The sequence below is a fragment of the Oncorhynchus clarkii genome, unplaced genomic scaffold (genome assembly GCF_045791955.1).
Source record: "Oncorhynchus clarkii lewisi isolate Uvic-CL-2024 unplaced genomic scaffold, UVic_Ocla_1.0 unplaced_contig_8789_pilon_pilon, whole genome shotgun sequence".
Taxonomy (NCBI): domain Eukaryota; kingdom Metazoa; phylum Chordata; class Actinopteri; order Salmoniformes; family Salmonidae; genus Oncorhynchus; species Oncorhynchus clarkii.
In genome coordinates, this window is record NW_027260938.1 from 27,972 (window position 1) to 43,904 (window position 15,933).

The 15,933-nt window shown below is 45.6% G+C and overlaps 1 protein-coding gene across 10 annotated transcripts in view; it reads right to left on the reverse strand.

The window, feature by feature from the left end:
* LOC139402445 (kelch domain-containing protein 3-like) overlaps positions 1-15,933 on the reverse strand; it is an 82,905-nt gene that overhangs the window by 26,713 nt on the left and 40,259 nt on the right. For 8 of the 10 annotated variants that reach the window (XM_071146395.1, XM_071146390.1, XM_071146394.1 and 5 more), the window contains one exon: positions 9,540-9,648. In XM_071146395.1, the coding sequence (XP_071002496.1) occupies positions 9,540-9,648 (109 nt within the window). Of the gene's footprint in view, positions 1-642; positions 1,133-1,337; positions 1,498-9,539; positions 9,649-15,933 lie in introns of those variants that run through there. The other 2 variants (XM_071146400.1, XM_071146401.1) reach the window with 2 other exon arrangements.

A 15,933-nucleotide genomic window follows, 5' to 3' on the forward strand; every position in this document is an offset into this window, starting at 1 on the left:
CAACTGGCTTTTACAGACACACTCAGGTGAACTGTCTACAACTGGCTTTTACAGACACACTGTTTCCAACTGGCTTTTCCAGAAACACTCAGGTGAACTGTTTCCAACAGACTTTTCCAGAAACACTCAGGTGAACTGTTTCCAACTGGCTTTTCCAGAAACACTCAGGTGAACTGTTTCCAACAGACTTTTACAGAAACACTCAGGTGAACTGTTTCCAACAGGTGAACTGTTTCCAACAGACCAGAAACACTCAGGTGAACTGTTTCCAACAGACTTTTCCAGAAACACTCAGGTGAACTGTTTCCAACAGACTTTTCCAGAAACACTCAGGTGAACTGTTTCCAACAGACTTTTACAGAAACACTCAGGTGAACTGTTTCCAACAGACTTTTACAGAAACACTCAGGTGAACTGTTTCCAACAGACTTTTACAGACAATTTGACATGTTTAAATGACGTTTAATTAGCTGCTTCATTACAGGAGCTGCATGTCTAATAATAGGCGACAACTGCTTGACTGTAAGACGATATGCAACAATACCCAGCCCGTTTCCATTAAGCTCTTTATGAAAAATGTCTGTTCCTTATATGTATATATATGAATATGTTCCTTGTATGACGATAGTGTATATATGAATCTGTTCCTTGTATGACGATAGTGTATATTTGAATATGTTCCTTGTATGACGATAGTGTATATATGAATCTGTTCCTTGTATGACGATAGTGTATATATGAATCTGTTCCTTGTATGACGATAGTGTATATTTGAATATGTTCCTTGTATGCATGCAGAGTATATTCTGTTGGACACGTCATTTTACTGTTTGTTCACTGGTTAATGAAGGCCTGTTAGCCAGCAGCAACATCCCTAATATATACACACAAAACAAGTCAAGGCGTCTGATTGGGCCAGGCTCAGCTCGCAGCATGCCAAGCTGTCACGTTCCGGTTTACACCTTGTCCATCTGAAGATGTCCGGTCCCCAACTTCAGACAGACACACAGACAAAAGTGAGAGCCACAGTGTACTGACACTACATGGGTCCAGCAGGTGCTGCCTGTACCAGTGAATCATTAACTGGCTTCAAGACCCACACCAGACTGGAGGTAGCTGGACATTCACCAGACTGGAGGTAGCTAGACCCACACCAGACTGGAGGTAGCTGGACATTCACCAGACTGGAGGTAGCTGGACATTCACCAGACTGGAGGTAGCTGGACATTCACCAGACTGGAGGTAGCTAGACCCACACCAGACTGGAGGTAGCTGGACATTCACCAGACTGGAGGTAGCTGGACCCACACCAGACTGGAGGTAGCAAGACATTTTGCCAGACTGGAGGTAGCTGGACATTCACCAGACAGGAGGTAGCTAGACCCACACCAGACTGGAGGTAGCTGGACATTCACCAGACTGGAGGTAGCTGGACATTCACCAGACTGGAGGTAGCTAGACATTCACCAGACTGGAGATAGCTGGACATTCACCAGACTGGATGTAAAAGACAGAGAGAGTGACTATAGAGCTAGTATAACAGACATAGAGAGTGACTATAGAGCTAGTATTAGAACATGTAACAATAGATAGAGAGTGACTATAGAGCTAGTATAACAGACATAGAGAGTGACTATAGAGCTAGTATAACAGACATAGAGAGTGACTATAGAGCTAGTATAACAGACACAGAGAGTGACTATAGAGCTAGTATTAGGACATGTAACAATAGATAGAGTGACTATAGAGCTAGTATAACAGACATAGAGAGTGACTATAGAGCTAGTATTAGAACATGTAACAATAGATAGAGAGTGACTATAGAGCTAGTATAACAGACATAGAGAGTGACTATAGAGCTAGTATAACAGACATAGAGAGTGACTATAGAGCTAGTATCATATGGGGCGGCAGGGTAGCCTAGTGGTTAGAGCGTTGGACTAGTGACCGGAAGGTTGCAAGTTCAAATCCCTGAGCTGACAAGGTACAAATCTGTCGTTCTGCCCCTGAACAGGCAGTTAACCCACTAGTGATTGAAAAGGCTGTCATTGAAAATAAGAATGTGTTTTTAACTGACTTGCCTAGTTAAATAAAGGTAAAATAAAAAATAAAAAATCAGAAAGTACAACAGAGTGACTATAGAGCTAGTATCAGAAAGTGTATTATTAGACAGAGTGACTATAGAGCTAGTATCAGAAAGTGTATTATTAGACAGTGTGACTATGGAGCTAGTATCAGACAGTGTAATATTAGACATAGAGAGTGACTATAGAGCTAGTGTTGCTAGGCTAAGGTCTGTGCAGGTGGAGTCACTCATGCATGCTGCCTGTTTGAGTAGATGAGTTAACCAGAGCCCCAGAGGACCAGTGAGGGGTAACAGAGGGTTAGGGTTCGGGTGTCGCTGTGTGACACAGAGAGGAGGCTCCCTGAGCTCATAAATCAGGACAGAATGTCTTGCCTCTCTACAGCTCAGCAGGCTGTTTACTCTGGAGTAAGTGGAGGTGAGGAGTGTGTGTGTGTGAGAGAGAGAGACTGTGTGTTGCTGGCAGATCTCTTTCTCATACACACCCAGGTTAAACTGCTGCACTAAATCACTTTATAAATGGGAACTAATTCCAAGTTGCTGTCCTAAAGCACACGTTAAAACAACAGTCAATAGTGAATAAAAATACAGCCCCTAATGGGCTTCAACCTAATGAACATCCATTTTGCTCTGTTGTGTACCCAGTTTCCCCCAGTCTATATTGCTGTAATAATTCCCACACAGGGTTCTAATAGGGTTAGTTAAGGTGAGAGTTTCCCAGACAAACACCTCTAGTCCAGTCCTATAGCTGACCCTTTGAACACAGTGAGAACACAGCGGGCCCACGACTTAAATCCTTTTATTGTGCTTCACTAAAACAATAAATTAATGGCCAACAAATTCCTGCAGGTAAAGTAAATATCATAAAGAGTGAATAAATACAACAGAATGTTTTAAATAAATATCATTCAGTGTTCTGGTCTGGCTCAGACTGAAAGATAAACAATAGTGGTATAGAAGAGTCCTCATAAATTTACACAGTGTTTCTTAGCCACGCTCCTACGCACAAACACACTCACACATAAATCTGACAGTGTTTCCTTGCCACGCTTCCTAGGATCCGGAAGTGTTATAAAGAACACAAGCAAGGTGTCTGCTGGGTAATTCATGATGGGCCGAGCAGGCGTTTGTCTATTTAATTTAGACAGAAACAAATAAGTCTTTAGCTGGTTAAAGCTAGGGTTAAAGCTGGGGTTAATAGCTGCCTAATGACTCTGAAAGTAGTTAAGCCCCAGGAAAATAAACACAAAACACAGAGCACATTGGCTTATAGACGTTCCACAGACATACAGGTAGGTAGCCTAGTGGTTAAGAGTGTTGGGCCAGTAACCCAAAGGTCGCTGGTTCAAATCCCAGAGCCGGCAAGGTGGAAAAATCTGCCATTCTGCAGAAAATGCAGAAGACACATTTGGGTTGAATGCATTCAGTTGTTCAACTGATCCCCTTTCTGGCACTAACACTTGTCTTGTCTTTCTAGGGAGTTTTTCCTAGCCACCGTGCTTCTACACCTGCATTGCTTGCTGTTTGGGGTTTTAGGCTGGGTTTCTGTACAGCACTTTGAGATATCAGCTGATGTACGAAGGGCTATATAAATAAATTTGATTTGATTTTGATTCTTTTGTAACTAGCTCTGATTTCCTGGTAATGACTGATATGTGGTTGTCTATCCTAGCTTGGTTAACAGAACTGACTGTATGTCACTCTGGATAACAGATAACGGCTAAATGATCAACATGTAATACATCTCAAATAATAAGATACCCACATGTATTTCAATAAACACACAATGTCCTGTGTGAAATCTAAGCAGGTAAGGTGTCACAATAAAGATGGACACAGGGAGGACACCTCCGACTCAGGGCACACTTCTCCTCTCCACTGTTTAAATAGGAGGGAAAGTAAATCAGCTGCTGTTATGACTTGGTCCTCAGCCTGAGTGTGGGTCTTAAGTGTCTTAGTGCAGTGGTTCCCAAACTGAGGGGGCGAGAGATTGGTCGGGGGGGGGGGGGGGGGGGGAGTGGTCAGGGAGCGGGCGAGTGGTCAGGGAGCGCGCGAGTGGTCGGGGGGCGCGGAGTGGTCGGGGGGCGGGCGAGTGGTCAGGGAGCGCGCGAGTGGTCGGGGGGCGGGCGAGTGGTCGGGGGGCGGGCGAGTGGTCGGGGGGCGCGCGAGTGGTCGGGGGGCGCGCGAGTGGTCGGGGGGCGCGCGAGTGGTCGGGGGGCGCGCGAGTGGTCGGGGGGCGCGCGAGTGGTCAGGGGGGGAGGGGGGCAGGCGAGTGGTCAGGGGGCGCGCGGGGGGGGGTCGGGGGCTCGCGAGTGGTTAGGGGGCGCGCGAGTGGTCGGCGGGGAGTTTTTTAGGGTCCGGCTTTCAACTTAGCTCTGAAACTTGTAAATGTTCCCCAATGATGGAATGGGGGCCTGATTGAAACAGTTTGGGAACCATTGTCTTATTGTAAACAACAACAGCCCAGCCTAATATGAACCTGTGTGTGGGTCTAGTGTCTTAGTGTAACTAAACAGACAATCTGTGGACCTTGCTCAGAGTTCATCAGGGATCAGCTGTGGGTGACCACCTTGCTCAGAGTTCATCAGGGATCATCTGTGGGTGACCACCTTGCTCAGAGTTCATCAGGGATCAGCTGTGGGTGACCACGTTGTATTGTAGGGATCAGACTCATTTTTACAGTATCAGGAAACAACACCCAAATAGACAGACAGACGGACAGAAACAAAGCCTGGAAGTCAGACAGACAGACAGCCAGCCAGGGAGGCAAACAGACACCCAGCTGTGTGTATATGTGTAGGTGTGTGTGGATATGTGTAGGTGTGTGTTAATTAGGACCGATTTCAAGTTTTCATAACAATCGGAAATCGGTATTTTTTAACTACTTCATTTAATCTTTATTTAACTAGACAAATCAGTTAAGAACACATTCTTATTTTCAATGACGGCCTAGAAACAGTGGGTTAACTGCCTTGCTCAGGGGCAGAACGACAGATTTTCACCTTGTCAGCTCGGGGGATTCAATCTTGCAACCTTACAGTTAACTAGTCCAAAGCTCTTACCACCTGCCTCTCATTGCACTACACAAGGAGCCTCTGCCTGTTACACAAATGCAGTAAGCCAAGGTAAGTTGCTAGCTACCATTAATCTTATCTTATAAAAAACAATGTGTGCCTAACCATAAACATCAATGCCTTTCTTAAAATCAATACACAGAAGAATATATTTTTAAATCTGCATATTTAAATCCAGGTTAGCAGGCAATATTAACCAGGTGAAATTGTGTCACTTCTCTTGCATTCATTGCACGCAGAGTCAGTGTATATGCAACAGTTTGGGCTGCCTAATTTGCCAGAATTTTACGTAATTATGACATAACATTGAAGGTTGTGCAATGTAACAGGAATATTTAGACTTATGAATGCCACCCGTTAGATAAAATACGGAACGGTTCCGTATTTCACTGAAAGAATAAACGTCTTGTTTTTGAGATGATAGTTTCCGTATTCGACCATATTAATGACCTAAGGCTCGTATTTCTGCGTGTTATTATGTTATAACTAAGTCTATGATTTGATAGAGCAGTCTGACTGAGCGGCGGTAGGCAGCAGCAGGCTCGTAAGCATTCACTCAAACTGCACTTTCGTGCGTATGACTGCAGCTCTTCGTTGTGCTTCAAGCATTGAGCTGTTTATGACTTCAAGCCTATCAACTCCCGAGATGAGGCTGGTGTAACCGATGTGAAATGGCTAGCTAGTTAGCGGGGTATGCACTAATATCGTTTCAAACGTCACTGGGAAAATTGAAGACTCATGTTAAAAGGAACCACCAGCTTTCATATGTTCTCATGTTCTGAGCAAGGAACTTAAACGTTAGCTTTCTTACATGGCACATATTGCACTTTTACTTTCTTCTCCAACACTTTGTTTTTGCATTATTTAAACCAAATTGAACATGTTTCATTATTTATTTGAGGCTAAATTGATTTTATTGATGTAATATATTAAGTTAAAATAAGTGTTCATTCAGTATTGTTGAAATTGTCATTATTACAAATAAATAAATAACATAATTTTTTTTTAAAAATCAGCCGACTAATCGGTATAGGTATCGGCGTTGAAAAATCATATTCGGTCGACCTCTAGTGTAGGTGTGTGTGGATATGTGTAGGTGTGTGTGGATATGCGTGGAAATGTGTAGGTGTGAGTGTATATGTGTAGGTGTGTGTGGATACGTGTGGAAATGTGTAGGTGTGTGTGGATATGTGTGGAAATGTGTAGGTGTGTGTGGATATGTGTAGGTCTGTGTGTATATGTGTAGGTGTGTGTGGATATGTGTAGGTGTGTGTGGATATGTGTAGGTGTGTGTGGATGTGTGTAGGTGTGTGTGGATATGTGTAGGTGTGTGTGGATGTGTGTAGGTGTGTGTGGATATGTGTGGAAATGTGTAGGTGTGTGTGGACATGTATAGGTGTGTGTGGACATGTGTAGGTGTGTGTGGACATGTGTAGGTGTGTGTGGACATGTGTAGGTGTGTGTGGACATGTGTAGGTGTGTGTGGACATGTGTAGGTGTGTGTGGACATGTGTAGGTGTGTGTGGATATGGGTAGGTGTGTGTGGACATGTGTAGGTGTGTGTGGACATGTGTAGGTGTGTGTGGATACAACGGTAGGCTGTAGATATATATAGATAAAGGGATCCTACCACAGGACATCAGCCCATCTGCCTGTCTGTCTGAGACGAGAGGTGTTGTATTTCCTCCCCTGGTCAGACAACAGACTATCACAAAGACGCTTGTTTTCCCTATCTTACCCACACCATGACCCCTCCCTATCTGCTGCCTGACGACAGGAAATCATGACTCCTGTAAGACTATCCTTCAAACTAAATCCCAGGGGAAGTCCCACAGAACGCAATCATCACATGACTAATAACACCAGTCATTACATGACTAATAACACCACAGTCAATACATGACTAATATCACCACAGTCATTACATGACTAATAACACCACAGCCAATATAATAACACCAGTCATTACATGACTAATATCACCACAGTCATTACATGACTAATAACACCACAGTCATTACATGACTAATATCACCACAGTCAATACATGACTAATATCACCACAGTCATTACATGACTAATAACACAGTCATTACATGACTAATAACACCACAGCCAATATAATAACACCAGTCATTACATGACTAATATCACCACAGTCATTACATGACTAATATCACCACAGTCATTACATGACTAATATCACCACAGTCATTACATGACTAATAACACCACAGCCAATATAATAACACCACAGTCAATACATGACTAATATCACCACAGTCATTACATGCCAATATAATAACACCACAGTCATTACATGACTAATAACACCACAGTCATTACATGACTAATAACACCACAGTCATTACATGACTAATAACACCACAGTCATTACATGACTAATAACACCACAGTCATTACATGACTAATATCACACCACAGTAACACCAGACATTACATGACTAATAACACCACAGTCATTACATGACTAATAACACCACAGTCAATACATGACTAATAACACCACACCACAGTCATTACATGACTAATAACACCAGTCATTACATGACTAATAACACCACAGTCATTACATGACTACTAACACCACAGTCATTACATGACTAATAACACCACAGTCATTACGTGACTAATAACACCACAGTCATTACGTGACTAATAACACCACAGTCATTTACATGACTACTAACACCACAGTCATTACATGACTACTAACACCACAGTCATTACATGACTACTAACACCACAGTCATTACATGACTACTAACACCACAGTCATTACATGACTACTAACACCACAGTCATTACATGACTACTAACACCACAGTCATTACATGACTACTAACACCACAGTCATTACATGACTAATAACACCACAGTCATTACATGACTACTAACACCACAGTCATTACATGACTACTAACACCACAGTCATTACATGACTACAGTCATTACACCACCAGTCATTACATGACTACTAACACCACAGTCATTACATGACTACTAACACCACAGTCATTACATGACTACTAACACCACAGTCATTACATGACTACTAACACCACAGTCATTACATGACTACTAACGCCACAGTCATTACATGACTACTAACACCACAGTCATTACATGACTACTAACACCACAGTCATTACATGACTACTAACACCACAGTCATTACATGACTACTAACACCACAGTCATTACATGACTAATAACACCAGTCATTCTAATAAAAATATTTTATCAAACACTTTCTCCTGCAGGTGAAAGCTAATGATGTCAGTGTAGCCGGGCCTTTCCAGCAGGGTAAGGCTCTGAGCTGTTATCCCCAGTATCAGGCTGTCTCAGTGGGGTTCAGAGGTGGGCTGAGCAGGGCTGGAAGACATGGGGGCTGGGACTGAGCTGTTATCCCCAGTATCAGGCGGTCTCAGTGGGGTTCAGAGGTGGGCTGAGCAGGGCTGGAAGACATGGGGGCTGGGACTGAGCTGTTATCCCCAGTATCAGGCGGTCTCAGTGGGGTTCAGAGGTGGGCTGAGCAGGGCTGGAAGACATGGGGGCTGGGACTCTGAGCTGTTAAAAATATTTATTTAAAGATTTTTTATAAATGTGAATATTTGTAGCTACTTTTTAAGTGAAAAAGGGTTGTGTTCTTCATTTCACCTGTCATATACTGTTTGATTTTGAATCTTACTGGTAGTTCCCATACATGTGGTGTTTGTTAACAAGCACAACGACGAGAGACCAGAGCCTTGGGAGTCAAATAAAAAGGTTCCATTTTATTTTTAAACCTAAAAAATAAAGTTGTGCAGCATGTGCCAGCTGATCTAGTTACAGGAGGGAATGCACAACTAGATGTTTGCCAGCTAGATATCTGATAACTATTAAGTTAACTGTCTAAAATGTGCTAAATGCTCTGCCGTTGTGCATTTGGTTTGTTAATTTAGTAACTAGTTCACTTCTTCCCAAAATAATTTGCTTGGTAACAGCAGAAAATTCCCTCCTGGATAAAGAGCCATGTTGTCTACTATTTGTTTTGGGCATGGAGCAAACAGTGAGTAGCATATTTTAGTTACTTGTATAACTTTATGAGCTGGGATGTCTGTCCTGCAAATACTTTAGGTCAGAGACTGTAGAAAAAGTTTGCAATGCTCTCGTTAGCATTTAGGTAGCATTCTCTATGGGGATTTACATGTACTTGTTAGCATTACTAAATCTTCAGATTACAGAGTATGAGTGGGGTTTGAAAACAACGCCCCTTCTGTTCAGTGCCAGTATTACTGAATATCCCAGTAAGGCACAAGGTCTGTATGACAAACCGCCAAAGACTACTATGATGTGTACTAAAAACTACTGAATCTTACCTGGTTCCTCCAAACAGGATGATACGATCTCCCACCAAGCAGCAGCACTGTCTCCTCCTGGGGCACGGACCTTTACCCTGAGGCTCCACCTTCTTCCATGAGAACGCCTCTGGAGGACACACACACACACACAATCATGTTAGAAAAATAATGTTTATCCACCACACCATGGCATTTCATCTTCGCTGATCCTCAACACTGGGGCCTCACAAGGGTGCGTTCTCAGCCCCCTCCTGTACTCCCTGTTCACCCATGACTGCATGGACAAGCACGCCTCCAACTCGATCATCAAGTTTGCAGACGACACAACAGTGTTAGGCCTGATTAGCAACAACGACGAGGCGACCTACAGGAAGGAGGTGAAGGCCCTTGGAGTGTGTTGTCAGGAAAATAACCTCACTCTCAACGCCAACAAAACAAAGGAGATGAGCGTGGACTTCAGGAAACAGCAGAGGGAGCAGCCCCCATCCACATCGATGGGACAGCAGTGGAGAGGGTAGTAAGTTTTAAGTTCCTCTGCGTACACATCACGGACAAACTGAAATGGTCCACCCACACAGACAGTGTGGTGAAGAAGGCACAAGTAGGCAGAATAAATTTGTCTTGTCATCTAAAACCCTCTCAAACTTTTACAGATGCACAATCGAGAGCATCCTGTCGGGCTGTATCACCGCCTGGTACGGCAACTGCTCCGCCCACAACCGTAAGGCTCTCCAGAGGGAAGTGAGGTCTGCACAACGCATCACCGGGGGCAAACTACCTGCCCTCCAGGACACCTACACCACCCGATGTCACAGGAAGGCCAAAAAGATCATCAAGGACAACAACCACCCGAGCCACTGCCTGTTCACCCTATTATCATCCAGAAGGCGAGGTCAGTACAGGTGCATCAAAGCTGGGACCGAGAGTCTTAAAAACAGCTTCTATCTCAAGGCCATCAGACTGTTAAACAGCCATCACTAACATTGAGTGGCTGCTGCCAACATACTGACTCAACTCCAGCCACTTTAATAATAAAAAATTGGATGTAATAAATGTATCACTAGTCACTTTAAACAATGCCATTTTATATAATGTTTACAAACCGTACATTACTCATCTCATATGTACAGTGCCTTGCGAAAGTATTCGGCCCCCTTGAACTTTGCGACCTTTTGCCACATTTCAGGCTTCAAACATAAAGATATAAAACTTTATTTTTTTGTGAAGAATCAACAACAAGTGGGACACAATCATGAAGTGGAACGACATTTATTGGATATTTCAAACTTTTTTAACAAATCAAAAACTGAAAAATTGGGAGTGCAAAATTATTCAGCCCCCTTAAGTTAATACTTTGTAGCGCCACCTTTTACTGCGATTACAGCTGTAAGTCGCTTGGGGTATGTCTCTATCAGTTTTGCACATCGAGAGACTGACATTTTGGGTATGGGGTAATAGGTAATGGGTAATATGTAGGTGGTAATAGGTAACGGGTATGGGGTAATAGGTAATAGGTAGGTGGCAATAGGTAATGGGTAGGTGGTAATAGGTAATGGGTAATAGGTAGGTGGTAATAGGTAATGGGTATGGGGTAATAGGTAATGGGTAATAGGTAGGTGGTAATAGGTAATGGGGTAATAGGTAGGTGGTAATAGGTAATGGGTATGGGGTAATAGGTAGGTGGTAATAGGTAACGGGGATGGGGTAATAGGTAGGTGGCAATAGGTAATAGGTAGGTGGTAATAGGTAATGGGTATGGGGTAATAGGTAGGTGGTAATAGGTCATGGGTAGGTGGTAATAGGTAATGGGTAATAGGTAGGTGGTAATAGGTAATGGGTAATAGGTAGGTAGGTGGCTGTGTTGTATCTCTATTTAGAAGTAGACAACCTCAGGTAGTTAATGTTACATAAACCTGATCTAGTCTCTATTGAACTCTTCAATATATTCATCTGGTCCCTTTATTTAGAACAGACAAAGAGGACGATAGGACGGAGAGAGAGGTTACAGCCAGGAGGACAACATTAGTTTATTAATATAGAACTTTGTACATCAGAAACAGCATAACCTCTTTTTCTATCTCTCTCCACTCTGTGTGGCAGATAGATCAGTGACTGTGTGGCTGCTCAGTATTCAATCATCCCTTATAAGGCATCACCATGGCAACAAGCTGTTCAGGTCTTTCAGCGCCATAGATCAAGGCCTGAACAGAGAGGTTGTGCTGCCATCTAGTGGACAGATTTAGAACAGCGGGAATAGGTGGCTCAGTGACACAGTGCCCCAAATGGCACCATATCCCCTATAGATCACTACAGGCCCTGATCAAAAGCAGTGCACAGACCCGAAACGGTCAGTCCCTACCCTACCCAGGCCCGCGATGTTCAGTCCCTGCCTGTCCAACCAACCCAACAATAGCTCCCTGCCTGTCCTAGCAACCCACATGACTGTCCTACCAACCCAACACTAGCTCCCTGCCTGCTCTCCCAACCCACATGACTGTCCTCCCAGCCCACATGACTATCCTACCAACCCAACACTAGCTCCCTGCCTGTCCTCCCAACTCACATGACTGTCCTACCAACCCAATGCTAGCTCCCTGCCTGTCCTACCAACCCAACACTAGCTCCCTGCCTGTCCTACCAACCCAACACTAGCTCCCTGCCTGTCCTACCAACCCATATGACTGTCTTACCAATCCAGCACTAGCTCCCTGCCTGTTCTACCAACCCAACACTAGCTCCCTGCCTGTCCTACCAACCCAACACTAGCTCCCTGCCTGTCCTACCAACCCAACACTAGCTCCCTGCCTGTCCTATCAACCCAACACTAGCTCCCTGCCTGTCCTACCAACACAACACTAGCTCCCTGCCTGTCCTACCAACACAAAACTAGCTCCCTGCCTGTCCTACCAACACAACACTAGCTCCCTGCCTGTCCTACCAACACAACACTAGCTCGTACGTATCCTACCAACACAACACTAGCTCCCTGCCTGTCCTACCAACACAACACTAGCTCCCTGCCTGTCCTACCAACCCAACACTAGCTCCCTGCCTGACCTACCAACACAACACTAGCTCGTACGTATCCTACCAACACAACACTAGCTCCCTGCCTGTCCTACCAACACAACACTAGCTCGTACGTATCCTACCAACACAACACTAGCTCGTACGTATCCTACCAACACAACACTAGCTCCCTGCCTGTCCTACCAACACAACACTAGCTCGTACGTATCCTACCAACACAAAACTAGCTCCCTGCCTGTCCTACCAACACAACACTAGCTCGTACGTATCCTACCAACACAACACTAGCTCGTACGTATCCTACCAACACAACACTAGCTCGTACGTATCCTACCAACACAACACTAGCTCCCTGCCTGTCCTACCAACACAACACTAGCGCGTACGTATCCTACCAACACAAAACTAGCTCCCTGCCTGTCCTACCAACACAACACTAGCTCGTACGTATCCTACCAACACAACACTAGCTCGTACGTATCCTACCAACACAACACTAGCTCCCTGCCTGTCCTAGCAACCCACATGACTGTCCTACCAACCCAACACTAGCTCCCTGCCTGCTCTCCCAACCCACATGACTGTCCTCCCAGCCCACATGACTATCCTACCAACCCAACACTAGCTCCCTGCCTGTCCTCCCAACTCACATGACTGTCCTACCAACCCAATGCTAGCTCCCTGCCTGTCCTACCAACCCAACACTAGCTCCCTGCCTGTCCTACCAACCCAACACTAGCTCCCTGCCTGTCCTACCAACCCATATGACTGTCTTACCAATCCAGCACTAGCTCCCTGCCTGTTCTACCAACCCAACACTAGCTCCCTGCCTGTCCTACCAACCCAACACTAGCTCCCTGCCTGTCCTACCAACCCAACACTAGCTCCCTGCCTGTCCTATCAACCCAACACTAGCTCCCTGCCTGTCCTACCAACACAACACTAGCTCCCTGCCTGTCCTACCAACACAAAACTAGCTCCCTGCCTGTCCTACCAACACAACACTAGCTCCCTGCCTGTCCTACCAACACAACACTAGCTCGTACGTATCCTACCAACACAACACTAGCTCCCTGCCTGTCCTACCAACACAACACTAGCTCCCTGCCTGTCCTACCAACCCAACACTAGCTCCCTGCCTGTCCTACCAACACAACACTAGCTCGTACGTATCCTACCAACACAACACTAGCTCCCTGCCTGTCCTACCAACACAACACTAGCTCGTACGTATCCTACCAACACAACACTAGCTCGTACGTATCCTACCAACACAACACTAGCTCCCTGCCTGTCCTACCAACACAACACTAGCTCGTACGTATCCTACCAACACAACACTAGCTCGTACGTATCCTACCAACACAACACTAGCTCGTACGTATCCTACCAACACAACACTAGCTCCCTGCCTGTCCTACCAACACAACACTAGCGCGTACGTATCCTACCAACACAAAACTAGCTCCCTGCCTGTCCTACCAACACAACACTAGCTCGTACGTATCCTACCAACACAACACTAGCTCGTACGTATCCTACCAACACAACACTAGCTCGTACGTATCCTACCAACACAACACTAGCTCCCTGCCTGTCCTACCAACACAACACTAGCGCGTACGTATCCTACCAACACAAAACTAGCTCCCTGCCTGTCCTACCAACACAACACTAGCTCGTACGTATCCTACCAACACAACACTAGCTCGTACGTATCCTACCAACACAACACTAGCTCCCTGCCTGTCCTACCAACACAACACTAGCTCCCTGCCTGTCCTACCAACCCAACACTAGCTCCCTGCCTGTCCTACCAACCCAACACTAGCTCGTACGTATCCTACAACACAACACTAGCTCGTACGTATCCTACCAACCCAACACTAGCTCCCTGCCTGTCCTACCAACTCAACACTAGCTCCCTGCCTGTCCTACCAACACAACACTAGCTCCCTGCCTGTCCTACCAACACAACACTAGCTCGTACGTATCCTACCAACACAACACTAGCTCCCTGCCTGTCCTACCAACACAACACTAGCTCCCTGCTTGTCCTACCAACACAACACTAGCCCGTACGTATCCTACCAACAACACTAGCTCCCTGCCTGTCCTACCAACACAACACTAGCTCGTACGTATCCTACCAACACAACACTAGCTCGTACGTATCCTACCAACACAACACTAGCTCGTACGTATCCTACCAACACAACACTAGCTCGTACGTATCCTACCAACCCAACACTAGCTCCCTGCCTGTCCTACCAACTCAACACTAGCTCCCTGCCTGTCCTACCAACCCAACACTAGCTCGTACGTATCCTACAACACAACACTAGCTCGTACGTATCCTACCAACCCAACACTAGCTCCCTGCCTGTCCTACCAACTCAACACTAGCTCCCTGCCTGTCCTTCCAACACAACACTAGCTCCCTGCCTGTCCTACCAACACAACACTAGCTCGTACGTATCCTACCAACCCAACACTAGCTCCCTGCCTGTCCTACCAACCCAACACTAGCTCCCTGCCTGTCCTACCAACACAACACTAGCTCGTACGTATCCTACCAACACAACACTAGCTCGTACGTATCCTACCAACACAACACTAGCTCCCTGCCTGTCCTACCAACACAACACTAGCTCGTACGTATCCTACCAACACAAAACTAGCTCCCTGCCTGTCCTACCAACACAACACTAGCTCGTACGTATCCTACCAACACAACACTAGCTCGTACGTATCCTACCAACACAACACTAGCTCGTACGTATCCTACCAACACAACACTAGCTCGTACGTATCCTACCAACACAACACTAGCTCCCTGCCTGTCCTACCAACACAACACTAGCTCCCTGCCTGTCCTACCAACCCAACACTAGCTCCCTGCCTGTCCTACCAACCCAACACTAGCTCGTACGTATCCTACAACACAACACTAGCTCGTACGTATCCTACCAACCCAACACTAGCTCCCTGCCTGTCCTACCAACTCAACACTAGCTCCCTGCCTGTCCTACCAACACAACACTAGCTCCCTGCCTGTCCTACCAACACAACACTAGCTCGTACGTATCCTACCAACACAACACTAGCTCCCTGCCTGTCCTACCAACACAACACTAGCTCCCTGCTTGTCCTACCAACACAACACTAGCTCGTACGTATCCTACCAACACAACACTAGCTCCCTGCCTGTCCTACCAACACAACACTAGCTCCCTGCCTGTCCTACCAACCCAACACTAGCTCGTACGTATCCTACCAACACAACACTACCTCCCTGCCTGTCCTACCAACCCAACACTAGCTCGTACGTATCCTACCAACACAACACTAGCTCGTACGTATCCTACCAACACAACACTAG